We start from the raw sequence: 21935 nt of genomic DNA, 5'->3' as shown, positions 1-21935 counted from the left end.
TCTTTTAGAACTGGTAGTTCTTTAAGGCTTGTAATTTTCTTATAGTAATCGAGTTGCTCCTCAGCGAGTTTTATTTAAAAAAAAAAAATCCCCAGAGGAAGATGCTACCAAAAGTAATACTCAAAAGCTTTTAAAAATCACTCGTAGGAATTGTAGAACCGGGAACTCCAAAAAAAGCTATACTCCGATGGGAATGCACAATAATAACCCTCTATGTACAAAAATACCTATATGATCTCATAGAAAGACCAATGCCCACTTATAATCTTGTAATAGAGTTATGAGTAACTTACAAGAGACTTCGATGGGAGCATCATCCATTTGAACCACAAAATATAGAAGATGGAGCTGTTGGTAGCCAACTAAGCTACAAGGATAAGAACCATCTATGTGAATAGGAGAAGCCACACCATGACTTCTCCTTACCTTGGAAATGATGTAGCTAACATTATTCTATTAAAGTAGAACATTCCTGTTAGACAATACATCACTCGTTAAATTTCAAAAGAAATGGACACAAACATCTTATTTTGGGAGAAGAAGATTCTAAATATTCAAGAGATGCAATCACCAGCAATCGGTTCAATCTGGAGGCATTACTCTTTAAAAGTTGCAACTTTTGTTTTATACAAAGGCTAGCACAAGCAGTTTCTTAGTCCTCTTGTAAAAATGCAAACTTTTATTCTTACAGATCAAACATTTTTCTAGGTCACATAGCCAAAGATGGATAAAAAATACATATAGCAAAGTCACATGGCACTCAGTTGTCTCTAGTACTGTTCTTGATCCATTCTAGGTACTTATCATTACCACCATTTATTGGCAATGCAATGACTTCAGGAACCCTGCAATTTGCGCATTTTTTTTTTTGGTAATATGAGGAGTTATTGAATGAAATGCACTAAGATGTCAAGCCTCTGGCAGTACAACGAATTTAAATGATCTTACTCGTATTCATGATTTGCTTTGACGTGCTCTGTCAAAGAATTTAGAAGAGATTCTCTAGTCTTGATGATGAGAAGCTCTTCAGAATCCGTTTGTACCTGTAAACAAGATGCAATGGTGGCATATCCACTTTCCCAGCCATTAGAGAAGTGTTGGGACAAACAAAAATTTTTTATATTCAGATTAAAATTTGAGCAGAATGAAATTAAGATCCATTGAATTAATTTAAACATAAATATAATATCCGGATAATTAATTAAAATGTATATTACAAGGATTTCAAATTAATTTAAATAGATTTGAAATTCGTCAAGATACAAATTTGTTCATGATATCCAGTTTATTTTTCCCTAAAAGTTAATGCCCATGTCCCAAATGTAACAGGAGCTACGACAGGAAATAAATGTCAGTTAGCATTAGCATCGACCATGGGAAATCATGTGTTGCGTACCTTACCATCCCACCAATAAATAGACTGAAGTCCTGCGACCACAAATCAATGCCATGTGTAAGGGCCACGGTCAGAACTAAAACAACTGAAGACAATTCAAAGAATCATCTTGCTTTGAGAGAAAATAGGGATGATATTTGTCCATATTATTTCCGTACTTAACGTGTATTTGCAACTTTCAGGTATGTGAAGGAACATAAAAATTTAAGTGAATTTCTTACAGTATTTTTCAAACATTAGAGGCCCGAGAAGATACAAGTCAAAACATATCGCATAACTAATGCCAACCAAATAATAAAAAATTCATTTTGTTTTCATGAAAATAATAGGCACAGGATTTTTACCCCTTCGGTACCCCTTCGGTACGACTAATTATTCTGTGCGAACACTGGACGAAGAGAACTGTCCGGATTTGCTGCCCTTTTGATGCGCTTTTATAAAAGGGCAGTAAAATGGCAGCAAATATTTAATATTTAGTAAATAATTGAATATTTATTGCGATTTTGCTGCACTTTTGCAAAAGGGCAGCAAAATGACAATAAAAACGCACTCATAATTGAATATTTGTTGTCATTTTACTGTCCTTTTGCAAAAGAGCATAAAAAACGCAGCAAATCCGAGCGGTTCTCTACGTCCGGTGTCCGCACAAAATAATGTCTCCTTCGGTACAGCTAGGATTGGATTTAACGCCAAAATAAAGGCCAGCTACTCGAGGTAAACCCATATAGCAAAACGGCTCGATGAATAAAAATAAGTGCAGAAAAATTATACTTTTACCTTAAAGCAGCCAATATTAAACCATAGTAGTAGAAGGTCAAAACAAGTTTTCTGCATAGTTTAAGCTGCTTTCTCTACCCTGCTACACACGAAGGCTTCTCCTCTGACTTTAATCAAATTCTGAACCTAAAAACATGAAATATCTCATGCAGAATGCCTATTTTAGAATTTTTTTAATTCAAATCATCATCATCATTAGTCTTCTTCCACCTTGCACCAGGCTTTATTCATCATTCTCCATTCATTCATTCTGAGAACTCTGTTAATTTGATTTTGCATAAATATTTTGCAACCTCTATTCATGTTCTTTAGTCTACTGCTCTACTTCTCTAGATTAATTCTATAAAACATTCTTATCAATATATTTTGCTCTTAGTCATGTATGTCCACATCACTTTAATTTATTTATATTATAGCTTTAATAAAAGCTGCTCTCATCATATCTCAATATCACAAGTTGTTGCTATCATTTTCTACTTCAAATATAACCATTTTAACGTTCTTATTTATATCTCCCTCAACCAAGTTATTAAAATCTTCTTCTGTGCCAAGCAATTAGATCCAATGACATAATTAATCTAATTAGAATTTCATAAAATTCATCTTCAACTCTCATAAATTACCTTATTGCATGAGACCTGAGGCATAACTTTAACCAAGTTAAACCCTCATCAATATTTCAACCTTTTTTATAATATATTTAATTCATCTAAACTGAAAAGACATAGGTGTCATTTGATCTTCTAGCAATATTGACTAATAACTATCGCTTTTGTATTCACTTAAATTACTTACCAAATGCTCTATTTTTATTTCATTCAAATATGGGTATAAAAAGTCCCAACCTAACCAATTCACTTGTATGTTTTTTCCTTTATTTTGAGGTGTCAAGAGATGCTTCTTTGAATAATAATCAGGACTTCAATATAATATACCTCAAAATTTTAGTCACAGTAATATTCATACCATCACCGATATTGTAAATGTGATGTTGAACTTTTGAATCACTTTCTAGCAAAATCTGCATTTAGTATCAAATAATTTTAGTTGAATCCTTACAGTTAAAACATCTTGTTCATCATCATCATCATCTTTAACCTTATCCCAATTATTTGAGGACAGCTTTAATGATCCACCTTTTTCATTTGTTCTTGTTGGGAGATGTTAAAGTTATTCTTTAATAGATTTTTGAACAATTTTTATCCCAGATATAATAGGACAATCATTTTTTTCCTCGCAGAGCCCTCAACACTAATTTAATATTGTCTAATTGGTGTATTTTTTTCACCCTCTGATATTGATAGAAAGTGTTTGTAAAAATCCAATCTCCCTTGATTGAAATTAAATTGCAGCAATTGCAAACACAATCTCCAAGAGGAATTAAGAACAATAATAAGAGAAAATTCTTGTTAATTGATGATATACGGAAGAAACAATGAGATACGATAGATCTTCTATTGGAGAGGAAGAACCGGCTCTCCCAAATCCCTAGCCACCGGCTAGAGCCCAAAACTCCCTAAGAACAATCTAAATTCAGCAAATAACATCCTAATCTTGAAATCACTCTATTGTTAGCCTTAAATAGGCTCCCCTAATTCCCTCCCAAATTAACCCCCTTTCCTAGATAATCCCCTCTCATATTTGAATTCAAATCAAATCTCTTGCTCTAAATAACTCCCTCCTGATTACAATTAAAACTTCCCTAAACAATTCCTCCTTGATTCCTCCTCCCTTTCCCTAAATAATTCTCTCTTAGATTTTGAATTCAAATGAGATCGCTTGCCCTAAATAATTCTCCCAATTGTAATTAAAATTTCCCTAAATAATTTCTCTTTGATTAAGAACCTTCCTAAATAGCTCCTTTTATATTAAGAAACTTTATAATACCCTCCCAATCAAATTGACCGGTCCATCAATACTCCCCTCCCAAAGTGTCACCTTGTCCTCAAGGTGGAACGAAAGAAATTGTTGTTGAAGCACTAGACTAATAGCACTGGACTAAAAATGGATTGTTACTGGATTGAATAATCCATGCCTCCAGCATCTCCTTGATTAATCTTTCAATCTCTTCATTTTGGACTTAGGAATCACGGTACAAACAAACACTGATAAGCGAGACTCCTTTCAAGATGATAACATGATAGCATTCTCACGGAGGAGGCAACCCCTGAACTGACTGGAACACCCTTTATCTGGTGCTTCTATCTTCCTTCTGTCTTTTTTGCATTCCAAACTCTGTAGCTCCACCAAAAATCTCACTCCTTCATCCTCCACCCCCCCCACCCCCGATTAGGAAACTTTCCAATCCCTCCTAATCAAATAGGTCGGCCCATCATATATACATGTATAAACCACTTAAATCTAGTTTTCACAACTTTATCTTCAGATGATGATAGTATAATCATCCCTTTAATATAAAATTTATTTAATTTACCCTTAATAATTTTATCACACATCAATCTTAACCAAGATTATAAAAATTAAATCGGCCGGTTTGGTCTGTGCGTATAAAATAGGAGTAGCATTGAACTGCCTGAGAACTGCTTGAACCGACGGTCGAACCAATGAACCGAAGAATCGGTGCCGGTTTTGCAAAACCTGGCAGTTTAAGCCCAAGCAAAATTTGAATCGATTCGGCTAGCATTTAATTAAAAGAAATAAGTTACTAAATTTATTATTAAATATTTCACTTAATAAATTAATTTAAATTTTATATATATATTAATTAAACAAGCATCAACAATGCTTTATCATATGACCCAACTTATCATGTGACTTCTTTTCACATGTGAATCAAAAAGTTTATATAGACAAAAATAATGCTAACATATAGTGCCTAGATGATGTGGGATTAAAACACCAAAGTGTAGTTCTCAAATTTAATATACATGCACTACATATTTATATATAATTAATGCAAATAATATTTAATTTTTATCTATTATTTTTTTTCATTTTATTTAATTAGCCAAATCTGAATCCAGCATTATTTCCCTCATATAATCCTTCTAAATCAGCCACCTGACTATGGAAAGAGATAACTATGATTTAGGTGAGCCTCCTATGAATCCCCATCCTAGTCATGGGATTTGGGTAGCATCCCGAACTTTTGAGAATGTTATAGGGACATCAGAGCATGGAAAGTATATCAGAGATGTGGCCATCGATCTACGGCCACGATCGAGTCGATGTATTTTTGAGTCATTTCATGTATTTGTTTTGATTATGTTAATTGTCTCTTGTTATTTATGTTGTATTTATTTTTCCTGTTTTTAACCCTTAAGGGAGGTCGTATGTAAGGCTTAAGGACACTGTCGTCTTTTTATTTTTGAGTTCTTTTGTACGAGGCTATTTATAGCCCTTATGTTTCACTTTTAAGGTTAATGATTGAATGATAAAAAATTGTGCTATTGCTTGAGTTCTTGAAAGATCTTGAGAGTGCTTGGAGAGAGAGAGAGAGAGATCCCTAGGATAGGGAAGTTGGATCACCCACCAACCTTGGGGACGGCCGGGTTCGTGGTTCGTTACTTTATCTTTTTCCTTTTCCTTTCATCAACTCACCATCGCCGCCTAAACCCCTCCCACCACCCATACCACGGGCTAACCTCTCCCCCCAGCACCCCCACCAAAATCCCCTTCAAGCCCACCAAACGCCAGCCCCTCTTCCCTCATCCTCCCTCCAAAATTCAAATCACCTCTTGAATCATTTCCATAAATAATTATTCTTAATTTGGGAAGACATAATTTCAAATTTCAATGCAATTTGAATTTGAATATTTCTTTCCTAATTTAAGAAATCTATTTTAGGAAAGTTCCTAAATTAAATCCTATTTGAATTTCAAATTTGATTTGGATTTAATTAATCATTTCCTAATTCCTAAACCTAAATTAAGAAACCCAAATCTCCACCTCAATCATCCCATAGCCCTTAATGCCGCCGGCCCCTATAGGAGGAGATTAGGAATTGTTTCCTAAAACCCAACTCCCCACTTTGGAAACTATTCAAATTTTCCTCACCTCCCTTTGGCCGAATTCTCCCCTAGCCCCATCTATTTAATTTATTTCCAATAGGGAACTTCTCCAATTGGAAGTAAATTAACCTCCTCCCTTCTCTCTCTCTCTCTCTCTCTCTCTCTCTCTCTCTCTCTTCCTTATTTTTTTCCTCAATCAAGGGAAATAATTAGGAAGTGTTTGAGTTACAATTCCCTCCACTTTAATCCCCCAAAATCTGAACCTAATTTCCCAAAACCTCTTCCCCTTGGCCCGCCACCTTCTTTTGCTTTCTCCTACTTTGAGTCTTGAGAGAAATCCCTTTATTTCAAAGGGAAAACGACGAGGACAGCAAAGGGCCACCTCCTTCAACACTTCGACGCAACGAGATCAATGCATGGCCGATCCCGATCTTGACTACGGCCTTGCCTGCGACGAGCAAGGTTTCGTGCACATCCTCCACTCAACTTTCTTCAACGTCAACCCGAATATCAACAACACCATCGAGGAATACGTGGAGCACATTCTAGATACTCTAGTCGAAGCCATAGAGGAGCAACTTGGTACCGTTCAATCGAGGATTACGTCCAAGCCGTAACGCTACGGCCTTGCCTGCGACGAGCAAGGTTTCGTGCACATCCTCCACTCAACTTTCTTCAACGTCAACCCAAATATCAACAACACCATCGAGGAATACGTGGAGCACATTCTAGATACTCTCGTCGAAGCCATAGAGGAGCAACTTGGTACCGTTCAATCGAGGATTACGTCCAAGCCGTAACGAAGGTCTTCTAATCTTCCTACTCTAGTATTTTCATAGTCTAACTTTATTTTGTGGTTTGATTTACTTCATGATGGTCTTGTCCGCCTATCTCTGCCGAGCTTAGTAAACGTAGGAATTGAGGGTGCCTTATATGTGGCTAACTTATTATTAGATTAGGGATTTTGTTGAAGCTATTTACTATGCATGTTATTGAGCTTCTAACTTGTTTTGATATTCCAAGTGTTTGGCAAGTGGCTTAGCCTAAACGTAGGCACACCTCTCTGGTTTCCTTTTATCGTTTTGACTGCTAATAGTTTTAATCTTACTTGCTTATTCAAGAAATCGTGCAATTCTTATCGCATACATTTAAAATATTTTAATCATGCATCAGAAGTTTTGTATGGTGGCATCCCATATGTCATTTGCAGTTGATAAGAACATAAACATATTACTAATTTCTGGAGTCATGGAATTCCACAACCATGGACATAATCATGGAGTCCACTTCATCCCATGCCCAAAAATTAGGATCTCCTTCTTTTGGCCCTCCTCTAAGGAAGTGATGTATCTTTCCTCTCCCTTTCAAGTAGGTTTTCACTAATTGAGTTCACTTCAGGTAGTTCTTCCCATTTAGGTGATAGGAATGTTGCATACTTTGGAGATCACCTCATCCTTGGTGCACAATAGAATGCTTCTATTTACTTTGGTTCATACTCTAGGAGGAATTAATTTCAGACATTACGTTGTCGAATGATAGCATTAAAGGCTATCTGCAAGATCCTGGGTAGCAATGAAGACTGCCTGGAATCTTACCCTCCAAATTCTAGCAAGGATAATGAAGGTCGATGCTTGTTATAGCAGCTCTTGTTTGGTTCGGTCCAAAAGCATGAATAGCTTTCCACATCGGGCCAAGTCTTCTAGTCGCACGCTTCATCGTGTTCGGACAATTCCTCCAAAAGAAACGTATGAGACTTCGATTCGACTCTTCCGTCTGATATGCACACAAGTACGTTTGCTCGATTCCTCCAGAAGATATGCACGAGACCTCTTCTCCCTCGATCAACTCTTCCGGTCGATACGCACGGGCGTACGTAGGCAGACGTTCGTTCGATTCCTTTGATTCTCGCAATCGATGCACGAGCATCCTCAGGCGCGTACGATACCTTGTCAAGTCTTCCAATCAACCGTACGCAGGCATTCAATTCGCACGCATAGAAGACCTCTTACGCTTGACAGACACATTCGACTTTACTTCGCGCATGCTTGGAGGACCGCATGTAGGGAGGTTTGAAGGAATGAAACAAACTGCTTGACGATCAATCTTCAACGGCAATAAAGGCTGCCCTCTCTGCTTACTTCGTATATCCACTCACAAAGATTTGTCAATGGTAACGGCAATGAAGGCTAACCGTGGATTTAATGCCATGTTGAACTCAGAGATTTGAGAGGAAAAAAAAAGCTTATGTTATTGCACAATTATATCCCTATTTATAGATCTATACAAAATCTCTAATAAAGAAATAAATCAGTTATATAATCTTGCATTATTTCCCTAATATAGTCCTTCCTACATCAGCCACCTAACTATAGAAAGAGAACGGTGAGATTCAGGTGAGCCTCCCACGGATCCCCATCCTAGTCATGGGATCAATCTGTCTAAGGATGGCTGAGATTTAACATTTAACCCATTCAAAAAATATGATAGTATACCCCTCTTATCTTAACACTCCTCCAATACCTAACCCTAGATGCATTCAAGAAAAATCAACTCCTTATTAAAACTAAGCAACTTAAGAATAGATGCATTGACAAGTCACTTTTTTATTTCAATAAAAACACGACCAACATATTTATTCTTTTTTTCAAGTAATTTATACTTGGAGCCAAGACAATATTAAAACCCTAATTAAATTATGTATAAAAAGAAATCAAATCATTAAAATGTTAGAATATCATATATATCAATAAACTTTGGTCAACTATTAATCGCTTTAACTTTATTAGAATCAGTATTTAATCCATCCCTTGACACAACAAATCCCAAGAAGATCATAGATGAGTTAAAACAATATTATTTTAAAACTAAATATAACTTATCTAGAAGAAGTATACAACAAAACACATCACTTTAAATATTCTTTGTAACTATTTGTAACCAAAGAGAAGAAATATACTGTATTGAGATTCTTTTCATTACTTCACAACTACTTCTAATATTAGCAAGTATTGTATCATGCATCTTTAACATGGAACATTATCTTTGACATACTTTTGTTTCTCATTAGACACTGAATCAATTCTCATGGTACTTGATTATTTGCCTTCTCAAGGTCAAGATCTAAATGATGATTATTTGTTACTCCTGGTACTTGTTCATTAATTATTTTAACACAAAAAACATCTTTTGTACCGAGTCTTCCTGCCATGAAACCGAATTTGCTCCAAAAAATTTGAAGTTTATATTTTAATCAACTTTTATGTATGGCACCATATTATTATCAAAACTGAGGACACAATACATTATTTTAAATCCTTCTCCAGTGAAACATCATATTTCTAACTTAAATTACTTATAACATGATGCTTCAAATAAGAAAGCACTTAAATATATGCACAAGCAGCTGCATTGAAAGTTAACGACCAAAGCAAGTCCATACACTCAATTCAACATAAACTAATTCCATGAAATGATTGAACTTTATGGAACTCGGCTTTTGAAAAGAACATCCACATTGTGTCACACATTCAGGATTTAAATGAACATGCCGCGGCCGAATATTTCATTTTCTGTTTAAGGCTTTCAACAATACCAATATCCTGGACAACAGCTTCTTCACTAAAATGATTCTTCCAAAAGTCTCAAAAAGAAAGGAAAATAAGCATTCAAGTGGAGGGAACAGGATATACAGAGAAGATGCGAAAGGAATCTCAATGCATGGACTAAAATGGGCAAATTGATGCATGTCAGAGAAAGGTTAAGGACATACCAGGGACAATGTTGACACAGGCAGCAAGCTTTTCATTAACAATACTCTCAGCAAGTTTCTTGCCTGCATATCAAAAAGATAATATAAGTAAAGTATGACGATATATCACAGCAAAAGCAGGAAATCCGCCAATTAGAGCTATAAGACCAAGCTAAATCCTGCATCGTCTCTGATCAGAATATAGGTATTACCCGCTTGATCAGGAGATACAAAGTATTACAATACAAAGAATCAAATCAAAATTGTATTGTTGCATATAGTCCATCTCACCTCAAAATATAGAAAAGAACTAGAATAATTACGTAGAAACAGTTAGACTGATATGTAGGCTACTACAAATTTCACTAGGATAAAAGATATAGGATTAGAGATGAATGATTAGGCCATCAACGTGTTAAAAAAAATATGGCAAGCAAGTACTAGAAGACAGAGAATATACATCCTTCTAGAATAGGAGTAGGTGGTTGCAGATAGGTCTTTCTAAATGTACTAAAGATCACTTATCCAATGATCATTGATAGACATCGAAGATGTACGCTTTAATTGAATGATAATAAGATTAAAAAAATAAAAAACCTCAAACCATATGCTATGAGCAAGTTATAACCTCAACGCTCATAGATCATGCTCAATGCTTGGATCTCTAGGGGAGATACAAGATAAAACATTTAACCAGGACTAAGAGAACAGAGGAGCACTTGAATCTTTGAGTTTTGAAGACGAATGTACTTCTTCGAGTCAATCTTGCTTTCCTTCTCCAATTCCTAAAAATAATTACATGGGTCCATCGGAGCGAACAAAGGATCAAGAATTTCCTGTTGCTAAAATTTTATACGAGTAAAAATGTCATTGTGGATAATATTTATATAGCTGAAACTACTAAGACTAACCTACTTCGTGGTTTGGAACAGTAACATAGACAACAATGGAAGGCACAGTGCTAGCAGCAGCCATTCCTGTAGAATGAAGAGCTCTTACAGATGGTTGGTTCGCAAATTTTGGTCTGCAAGGTGTCCAAATTCAACAAATAAGTTGAAAGCACGCTCACATAAAAAGATATATATCTCTGATTAGTATGATCAAAATATTCATTGAATGACTGTGTGAGGTAACAGCAAGATTTAATGAAGCTAAACACCACAAGTGATGGAGACAATAACAATTGTCTTGAAAGAACATCGATTAATATAGAGCATCCTAACTTGCACAACTACTATCTCATTTAAGAAAAGCGGAAAGACATCATGTAGAAGCAAATAAGTTATATTAGGGGGAATTCTTTCTGCTGTAAAAAAATAAAGCATTTATGACAAAACTTATAGTCATCATAAGCCCTAACAAAAGTATTTTTGGGCCAACTTTATGAATCCTCCTCATCGTTCCATCATGTTAAAATGCAATAGTCGCCTATCATTCACTTTTTGCAGCAGAAAAAAAAATCATCCGAGGAAAGGAACCTCAACAAGCTATAGAAGGAGACATCCACAAGAAAAAAAACAGAGAAAAAAAAATCAAAATGGAATTTGGATTATTTAAGGGGGTATTTTAGTCTCAAACTATCCAATATGTCTAATTTAGTCCCTTGACTTCTCAAATATGATCCAAATAATTCCTTAACTCCTCAAATTTGATCCAAAATAATATAATGCAAAGACTATTTCAGATCAAATTTAAGTAGTCAAGAGATAAAATTGAACTCATTAGATAGTTGAGATTAAAATAGCCCCACAAAAATAATCCAGGACTATTTTGACATTTTTCTCAACCAAAATAAGATGAGTTCAAAATTTGCCTAGCTCAATTTAATGGTCCAATAATTCAATTGTTCAAGACATCTTACCGAAGAACATTAAATTATAAGCATTAATATGTGAGATGCACTATAGCAAATCGCAAAGTAATGAGTTCACTCAACTTAGGAAGCCATTATAATGTCAAAGGAAATAAACAACTTATGTATAATCATTTTTGGCAAATTTACAATATAAAATATATTCTATTTCAAAGTTTTCTAGTACTAGAGATGTCCGCTCATGGTGGTGACATATCATAACCTAAACTAATTGTGGAGAGTAAGGGTTCTTCATTTCTAAGTTCTAACCTAAGCTAAGACATTACTTGTAAGTGAAACATCAAAAAGAAATTTGGTTATGATGAGAAATAGACAAATATAATCTACAACATTTAACAATGAAACATGATACACGACATAATTATGGTGAAAAATAGGCAAGTTAGATCAAGTCTAAATAAAAAATTAGACTTTCTACCAAAAACTCAATTAATAAAGTTTCAATATAAAAGCTAAGGAATCAATGAATACATCATAAAATGATTTGTAACCCTACTTAAGTAGGATTGATGTATAAGTTCTTCCAAGCGGATATAGGTGATGCCCCTGGGTTTTGTGTTTATTGATCTGTCACTCATCACTATCCAAGATTGAGAGATAGAGTTTCAAACCTAACTGCCCAAGAAATTGATCTCACAATGTTACCATCAATTCCTTGTAACATTCTTGCCATATGGATCATTTTAAGGTTTAGAAAGGAGGAACCAAGGCATTAGCACTAGGGTTCACAAAATTAAGTGGGGAGAAAATGCCATTGAGAACTAATCCTATAACATAGAAAAGAATTGGAAGAGCATTATCAATATGAAGCTAAGGTTCTGATTGGAATAACCTTCTATTTCTCTTCTCATAGAATTTTCCTACTATTTGATTCCTCATTATAGATAACATTGATTCGTCGTTGATTTCCCTCAAATCAATTATAATTTCATTATTTCCCAATTTTCATATGAAATCTCTCAAATCAATGATAATTTCATTATTTCCCTATTTTCCTATGAAAGGGACAAAAACTACAATTGAAATATGGGTAAACTGACAGCTGGAGAAGGCACAGACATAAGACATTCAGTGTAGAGGGTAAAGACTCTGCTTATTGAAGGAGACGACTGTTAGATGAGTTTGATTACTATCAATGCAGAGTTCGACTGCTATGGATGACTAGTTGTAGTGTTCTTGGGTAGAAAACAAAAATGGAGTAGAGAGGTACGACAAGATAAAAATAAAGAGAAGAAATCACGATCTTTATTCAATGTCAAAAATAATTGTTCACAAAATAGACCCCTAATTTTCTATTTATACAAGTATATGAATAGATTCAAATCAAACATATTCATAAATGGATAAGAACACTTGACAAACTCATTCCTAAAAGAAATACCTAATCCTATATTCTAGGCATGAATTGTGAAACTCAAGAAAAATATAATCTAATAGAAAAGAATAATGAAATTTTCCTAAATTTTACGGATAACCCTAACTTCTAGGAATGAGTAAGTATCACTTAGATGCATGCCAGAGATTTGAATTTGATGGGCCCACACTAGGGATTGTTTAGGTTGATTTCTTCCACGAACTCTTCTTGTTAACATTCAACAATTACTAAATCACAATTTTTGTTCAAGTCTAACAGGGTTTTTCGATCATAGATCCTTAACCTGACTAGTTCATTTTGGAGTGCAAGAGACCTTGATTATATTTTAAAATGTGCTATAGACTCTCCCGAATCATGTTGCCTTTCACTCCTACAAAGGGAAATTTTCCTTCCCTTGATCATCCCAATCTCTCTTATTCTTATGAATCTTCCCTGGACATCTAGAAGATGATCGTGGCATTACCAATGTTGGTGCTTTTTATGGCACAACTTTATGCTTTGTGTGTTTGAGAAACTTGTGTTATTGTAAAAACTCCAGTGGATAGCCCCTTCTGTATAATTTATTGTCTCCCATCTTTTGTTGAGTAGGTACACCTGCTTCTTTTATAATATACGACATTTAAGCCGGAGGTAGAGATTTTCCGATAATATGTGACAAACATCCACTAGTACTAGGTTACATACAGAATACTACATATTTAAATAACTTAGGTATAATGAACTTGAATTTGCTCTGACGTTCCACCATATAATTGACAGTGTTGCTTATTTAAGGAGATAAGGTTATGAATGCATGAGTAGGCAACCCTAATCTTTTTGCTAAGTCAAAGGATGCCAAGTTCATGCTGCTCTCGGTGTCCGCAATTGTTTTGACCACATGCTGTTTAACCATGATGTTAAACATGAAAAGCTATTTCTGCTTTACTAATGTCGAGAATCATCAATGCTACTAATGGATCAATTTGATGACAGGTGATAATATTGTGTCTTCCTCTTTTTTCTAGTTGTGACAATAATGACAAGCCTCTTGTCCTCTTTCTTACATGGTCATTTTCTATTGTCGTAGTTTCCAATAGACTAATTATGAATGGCCATTGATCTATAATGGTTGCAGTAAGCCCTTTGGCCTTTTATTAATTTTGGCTGTTCGTTATTCTAGTTCTTGCTTATATAGAACTTATTAAAATTCTCAATTAATCTCTTCACGAAACCCTAATAAAAACTACATAAGAGTGGCTTATTCCTACATAGTAAAATTTAATGAAAAGGTGTGAGTGAGTGTGACGTATGAATTCTGTAATGTGCTCCTGGACTAGATGTTTATATATTTATCTCAGTTGTCATCAAAGAATTCATCCTTTTTCTTCACATATGATGGAATATAACCGAGCTTTCAAAAATCTCCAGATTTGTGGTCATGCCATACATGATAAGTTATAGTTCAGTTACTTCAAGTTCCAACACAGTAATTCATGTGATGACATCGAGTCAAGCAAAAGATATCCCCTCGGCCTAAGTATAATTATAAAACTAAAAAATAGATCTTTAAGACTTTCAACCAATGGGTGTCAAACTGGTAGTTGGTCTTCATCTGCCAGAGATCTTCCTCTTCATCAGCAATATTCTCAAGAAATTGAGGGTTTCTACCATTACTTGTGCAAGGATTCCTCCATTCGTGTGACATATTGATGCAAATATTTGAGTCATTTGTTCCACATAATTTCCAATAGCTTTTCAATTTTAGTCATTCCAGCATTATTCTCCTTTAAGGAATTCATAGAGCCAACCCCACGTAGTGCGATGAAGGCTTCTAGTTGTTGTTATAGAATTAGTCTCCTTTAAGGAATTGTTTTCCCTTTGCATAGTAACTAATTATGTTTTCCAGAAGCTTCTTAATTATTTATGATTGTTCATATTTTATCCATTACAAGTCACTTACCAATAACCTAGAATCTTTGGATTTGATTTTAAAAAAAAAGGATCTATAAACCTCATTGAATAGGATTGGTGCTTGACCTTCAAGAGCATGATGGGTCACTAAATGTTGTTCATGTAAAGGCATGTTATTTAGCAATAATTGGGGCTAAATGATAGACCTTTCAACTTAACTATCAATGAAAATTAGGATCTCATGGTTTTCCACAATCCTTTAGTATGCTACCAAGTAGAAGTTTTTAAGGTTTAGGAAAGACAGCTCAAGGCAATAGCACTAGGGCTCACACATTTAGGCAAGGAAGTTAATGTCTTAGAGAATTAAAAAATAGAATATAAAATAAAATTGGAAGAACATAACTAATGTGGAGCCGTTTTAATTGAAAAGGCCTTTAGTTCCCTTCTCATAAAATCCTCTTATTCCTCCAACCTTTGATGCCTAGTTGATTTTCCCACAAATAAATGAATAATTTCATTGTTTCCTATTTTCTTGTGAAGCGGGCAACAACTACAATTGAACTACTCTATATGGATGAACCAGTGGTTGGAGAAGGCATAGATAGCAGAACCTATGATTGGAGAGGGCAGGGACGCTGCATGTTGAAGGAGGGCAGTTGTTAGATGAATTTGGCTACTGCTGATTAAGTGTTAAACTACGTATTGTAGTGCATACCAAGCCCTACAAGTATTCGTAGGTAAAACAAAGATGCGAAGGCTGTTTGTTATGGCCTTTGGTTAAAAACAAAGAGGTGGTAAAGAGGGACATCAAGAAAAAAAACAGAGACAAAAAGAACTAGCAAATTTTATTAAAACCCCAAAACTACTTGCCCACAAAATAGACTCCTAATCCCTTCTTTATAAAATAAGGCTAAGAAGAAAAGAATTCAAATCAAACCTCATCTTAAATGGATAAAAATGTGTGGAAATAATTCGTATTCCCAAAACAAAGCAACTTATCCAAAATTTTAGGTATATGAATTATGCAAAAAAACTTTGAAAGTTCAAGGAAAATGCAATCCCATAAAAAAGAAAACAACTTAATTTTTCTAAATTTTAAGGACTAATCCTAATTTTAGAAATGGATAAGTATCATTCAGATGTTGACCAGAGATTTGAATAATAATTTTACCAAACAACTATTTTTTATGGGCTCAAACTTGGGGGTTTTTTGGGCTATTTTCTTCCAACTAAAACTCATTTTGTCAATAACTAAAGCATCAATATATGTGTTCGAGGACATTGGACAGCCATAGAACCTTGGGCTAACTGGTTCATTATGGAGTGGAAGAGGCTATGAAGATTTTCTTAAATGTATTTGAGATCATCCCCAATCAACTAAGAAAAATAGTAAATATCATGTATGTACAAAAACTCAACATAAAAGGAAAATTTCAAAGATATTGGAGAATATCTTAAGTTTTATAAGTTCAAAGGTTAATAAAAAAAATGAAATGGGGATGGCAGCGGACAGAAAGTAAAAGATAAAATTATTGAGGCATTTCTATTTACTTTTTGTTGAATATATTACTAATGTAACTTGTGCTTATGCTTTTCAAGTTGGACTTGCAAAATTTTATAATTAATTTTAATTAAAAATAAATGAATTTCTCGAGATATACCTAATGAAGGAAATAATAAAAGGTAATGATTTAATTGGTCATGTTTTAATATTTAAAAATCATGATAATTATAGGTTAGCAAAAAGAAATAAGTTAGGGAAGATATGCTTGAGTTCATTGTAGTAAATAATCTATTAATGGTTACAATATACTTGAAGAAAAGAGAAAATTACTTAATTACTATACAATTTGAACCTCTAAAAAAGACTATTTTTTTTCTAAGGGAAGAAAGTTCATTCTGAAGAAATTATATGGTAATTCTTGTAGAAAATTTAAATATAAATATTTACTAGTCCTATATGCAAGTGATGAAAAAAAGACACCTCTATTAACGTGGGGAACTTGAAAGTAAGAAATTGCAATTCTTTTAGCAATATAAAATGCAAATTAGAAGTGTGAGGACTTTTTAGTGAATAGAGTCATCATTTGTTATACTATATATATTCCCTAATTTGTTTTTAAAACTATAAATTCAAATAACAAAATTTAAAATTTAATTAAAATTTAAATGAATTAATATTTGAATTTAAACAACCCTTGATAATAAACAAATCAAAATTTAAAAAATGAAACCCTTCTTAATTGAAATTACTAGCTCGTCTAATTTCCCTATCCCTCTCGCTCTAACAAGAGTTGTGGGCATCTTATACTGCCCAAAACCCTTCTAACTCCTCTACCTAGAGCTTTAAGCAAGTTGTAATTGCATAATTATCTCTTTTATTGCAATATTTTACTATTGTTCAATCTATTTTCCGTGATTTTGTTATGGTTCATAACAAGTGATGCTCTCGTTGAGCCTCACTATCACCATATGTTCATCTCCATCCATCTTGATCGGCCTTGCTTAATTCCACTTGATCTCTCATCCAAATCTTCTATCGAAAGAGCATATCTTGTGTACCCAACTCTTATTGTTTCTGATCGGCAACCTCCTTATTGATCCCCACAAATCATTCAAAACATAGCAATTTGTTCATATATGGCGAGATCCAGTGGCATTTGATGTAGATCCAGGAACATAATTGTGATTCCACCATACGCCGATGCGCTCACCCCCAACAAATCTAAAAACAACATCCTGAATCTTGGCTAAATTTGCTTGAAGGTTTCAATTTTCATTGGACATGACCACCTAGTTCATCCCTATCTTCGCCAATATCCCAACTCCGCCTAAATCCGTCAACTTCAAACCAACATCCAACTCTGCGATATCCCAACTCCGCCGTTTTATGTGACCAAATCATCTCGTCATAGTCGGGCATGTCACCCCTTGTATGATCTACTAAGATCAGCATCCCAATCTTCATCCAGATCCAACCCCGCTCATCATCATTTTCCTTCACACAAATCCCCATTGTCTTGACTAGAATAGGACTACAAAAATACCTTCATTGCATCCATGTTTGCCTTAGCAGATCCCACTGCATCAAACTTCCTTCCATATCTGATAGGTTCAATTCAATCTTTTTTTTTCAAACATGCTTAACACCTTTCACAACATCCCCCTTCTAGTCCACAAAAACATGCTGGCATTAAAAAAACAAAGCGAAAAACAATAAAAGTCCTCCTCCACCTTGAATCCGTCCAAATCTATCTTCCATGTTCCCCACCCCACACCAAATCCTTTGGGATCAAAATCCATATTCCATTTTTGTCGATCCCTCTAGATCTGCCGCTCTCCCCCACTCTAGCTTGCAGGGGATGACAGTTGCCCCCTATTTTGCAACGATCTCTCAATCTTGCGGGCAAGGTCATTGTAAAAGCATTAGAAATGTTGGGGAATAAAATTTAATGGTTAATTAATGGGAAATTAGGATGTTAGTATTATTGTGTCTTAGGTTTGTTAGATTATTAGATGTCATTTTGCCTATAAATACTCATGTTGAGCATTGGTACACGTTATGAAATAAAAAATGTGAAAAACCTCTTCTTCTTGGAGCTTAGGCACTCTCCCTCTCAGCCCCTCATTCTACCAGCAGTTGTGGCCCTGTGGGCCTATGTTGCCCAAAGCCCTTCCTTCTCGCCCCTTCTACGATGAGACTTAGGAAATCTACAATTGCCTATTTATCAATATAGCATTTGTCTTATGTTTTTTATGTTATTTTTCTGTGTTTTTGGTGTTGAGTTCGCAGGCTCAAATCAACTATTTGGAAGGCAAAAAAAAGTAATGATAATCATTCAAAATATATTCATAACCAACAAAACAAGAAGCACCTAAATTATATGCAAAAATACCACAGCCATAAAAGAAGAAGAATAAGGGAAGAAGTAAGATCAAAACAGAAACGTGCAGCTAAAAAAATATCATCGATTACGCATTTCAACATCTTAAAATCGATATATAGATAAAACTTCCAAGGAGAGGAAGTAAAGTTCCGACGAATAACTAAGGAAGCCATTAGGGTTTCGTACCTAAAAAAGGGGACACGGCGCTGGGACTGGATGCACCCCGTTCTGTACGAGAGCGCTGTGAGAGCTCCGAGGCTCAGCACCCAGAGAGCACCAACGAGAGGAGCTCGTCGGCCGTGAAGTATGGCGGCGCCCGAAGCAGCACGAACAGACGGCGGAGTTCTCGGAAGAGAGCTGAAGAGATTCCCGACTACTACCATGTTCCCCTCCTATAATCGTATATATAACTCTATAGTGCATACGCCACTTCCATTTCGACAAAACTTCTCAGAGGGCAAGTTTATTTTAGAATCGGTTCAGAGCACCGGCGGAACCAGCCTCAACTTGGGCAAATTTATAAATCAATGTTGGTGTTGATTCAAATTTGACTTGATGTTTCACTATAAAAAATAGGTCAATAGTGATCCTTGTTTATTTATATTATTAATCATCATAAGTTTCTCAGATATATCGAGAGTCTAAGGGAGCAGCTCCTCCTGGTGGGATTCGACATGTCCAATTAGGTCGCGGGGTCAAGGGATAGCAGCGTCCCCAGAACAAATTTTGGTTGTAAGGATATTTATTGAAATTCAAATTAATAAATAAAAGGATGAATTATATTTACTATTTGTTTGGCAATTAGCTAAAGACCATAATATTTTAAAACTTTTAAGGGGGCAATTGCATAAAAACTCTTATAATAAAGACTAAAAAATTAGATGGAGAGAGGACAAATTACCTAAAGAATAATGTAACAAATAATTTTTTTTTTTTAGGGTGGCAATTGCCCCCTGAGACCTTAAGGGGGTTCAACCCTTGGTTTAGACTTTAGAGGGTTGGACCTATAGTTTTTTTTTTTTTTAATGATTATAAAGTTATTATGGAATCTCTAATCTTAGCTCTAGTTAGAAAAATAGATGTATTAGATTTGACTTATGTTTATAATCATTAAAAAAAATGGCGGCCTTCTGATGACCCAGTTAGAAAAGTAGATGTATTAGATTTAACTTATGTTAAGTGTGGGTGTCAATATTTGGCACGACTCGAAAGCCCGACACAAACCCTACCAAAAAATTCGGGTTATGGTCAACCCGATCCCGAATTGGGTATGATTTGGGTTCAAAAAATCAACCCGTTTCAAAAACCAGGTCGGAGTTTGGTTGACCCAGAAATATGAAATTTACCTGCTTTGACCTGAAAACCCATAGTGACCGGTTTTTTACCTGAAAATCAGAGATTGACCCTTTTTTGACCCGAAAACTAGCAATTTTTTGTTTGCTTTGTCCTTCGGGTTGTTTCGGGTTGATCCGGACCCGAAGTGGGTCGATTTTGGTCAGAAAAATTGACCCGTTTGCAAAAATGGGTCAGGTTCGGGATGACCCGAATAGTGCCTAGTGAGTTTCGAATTCGATCCAAACCCGACCCGTAACCCGAAATTGACACCACTAATTATAAGAAAGGTCGAGATAGACCTAAAAAGACTTTGTTATAAAATATTAGAAATAAACTTTCTTTATTAAATTTAAATGAAAATTTAACTTTTAACAAACACAGTGGAGAAAAAAGATTTACATAACTAACCACACATAGTGGGATAAAGGCTTGTCATTGTTGTTGTGGTAGTATAAAGTTATTATGAAAAAAAATTAAAAAAAAATAATTTATTAATACATTTTTTAAAAGAATAATTAAAAAAATTAGTCAAATAAAACTTATTATCCGGTCGAAAAGTTGTTCCAAATAAATCCTAAATATCAATATTTATTTCTTTTAACTCATTTTCATTAATTATAGATATACATAAAGCAAAATTATAACTCAAAAGAAAAAAAAAATGAAGATAAAATCATAAAAATTGCAACTAAAAATTATACAATACTAAAAAACATAATAGAAAGAATTAAAAAAAAAAAGCAATAACTTCTAAAATCTGGACTCAAAATGCATAAAGTATCACGCAACCCAAATATGAAACTTTGCTATATTTCAATACTTTGTGATCGATAGCCCTTGAAATTTTGATACATATTGTGGAATGAGACTCAATGACATTTCCCAAATAACTCTCATTTTTTTCATGCAAATATAATAGATCACACAACAAATAGATAGATACAATAAGCTCTTAACAACTTGCAAAATTCAGCTCATATCAAAAATATAACAGAGAAATTGAAGTAAATTCAGTTTCAGAAGGAAGGAGGCAAACCTCGACAAGATTTTGGTAAGAATATTAGACGTGAAATTACATTCAAAGAACATATGACTAACAGATTAATTAAGGCCATTACAAAAAAAAAATACTGCATTCTTGAACAAGTGTATTTTGACGAAGCAACTCATGTGCAATTTGAATTCCCCCAACCAAAAACAACCAATAAAAAATTATAAGAATCCAAGTGCATAGATTTTATGTCAAATAAATGAATGCAATCAAACATTTGCGCATTAATGGTATGCGATTAGCGTATTGTCTCTCCATATAAATGATTGGTTAGGATGTTTGTTAGCATGATAAATCAATTCAAATGAATCAATTCCTTGAATGATTATAAGGAAAAGATTCAAACAAGGTTCCTGCCACCTAATATTATTTATTATTTAAGATTTATGATTTATGCAAGATTAGGATTTGAATATTATGTTCGGACAAAATTTGAATATGACTCAAATAAAGTACATCGAGGATTAAGATTAAAGAAAAAGTTTAAGCAAGTTTTAAAGAATATTTGGAACTCCTATTTTAATGTATTGCCATGTTTAGATCATTTTGAAATTTAGTTTTACAATCAGGGGCGGATCCAGCTTCTTTTTTCAAGGTGGGCAAAAAAAAATTTTTTTGTGGGGGATGGGCAA

The 21935-nt window shown here is 34.5% G+C and overlaps 1 protein-coding gene across 1 annotated transcript; it reads right to left on the bottom strand.

The window, feature by feature from the left end:
* Positions 1-528: 528 nt before the first annotated feature.
* On the bottom strand, positions 529-19412 carry LOC110101581 (protein CutA 1, chloroplastic). The gene is made up of 6 exons (XM_020829544.2): positions 19104-19412; positions 10804-10916; positions 9914-9976; positions 1397-1428; positions 949-1043; positions 529-845 (listed from the first exon to the last, which is right to left on the bottom strand). Exons 1-6 carry the CDS (start codon positions 19298-19300, stop codon positions 761-763), a joined length of 585 nt encoding a protein of 194 aa, XP_020685203.1. The 5' UTR covers positions 19301-19412; the 3' UTR covers positions 529-760.
* Between the last annotated feature and the right edge of the window lie 2523 nt (positions 19413-21935).

This window comes from Dendrobium catenatum, unplaced genomic scaffold (assembly GCF_001605985.2).
Source record: "Dendrobium catenatum unplaced genomic scaffold, ASM160598v2 fragScaff_scaffold_1209, whole genome shotgun sequence".
NCBI lineage: Eukaryota > Viridiplantae > Streptophyta > Magnoliopsida > Asparagales > Orchidaceae > Dendrobium > Dendrobium catenatum.
This window is presented reverse-complemented; position numbering and strand designations above follow the sequence as displayed.

Coding starts and splice junctions, on each gene's coding strand:
- LOC110101581 (XM_020829544.2), bottom strand. CDS start 19,300: ATGGTAGTAGTCGGGAATCTCTTCAGCTCTCTTCCGAGAACTCCGCCG. Junction 10,917..19,103: donor CGCCGTGTCCCCTTTTTTAG/GTACGAAACCCT, acceptor GACACCTTGCAG/ACCAAAATTTGCGAACCAAC. Junction 9,977..10,803: donor TGTTCCAAACCACGAAGTAG/GTTAGTCTTAGT, acceptor TTTGATATGCAG/GCAAGAAACTTGCTGAGAGT.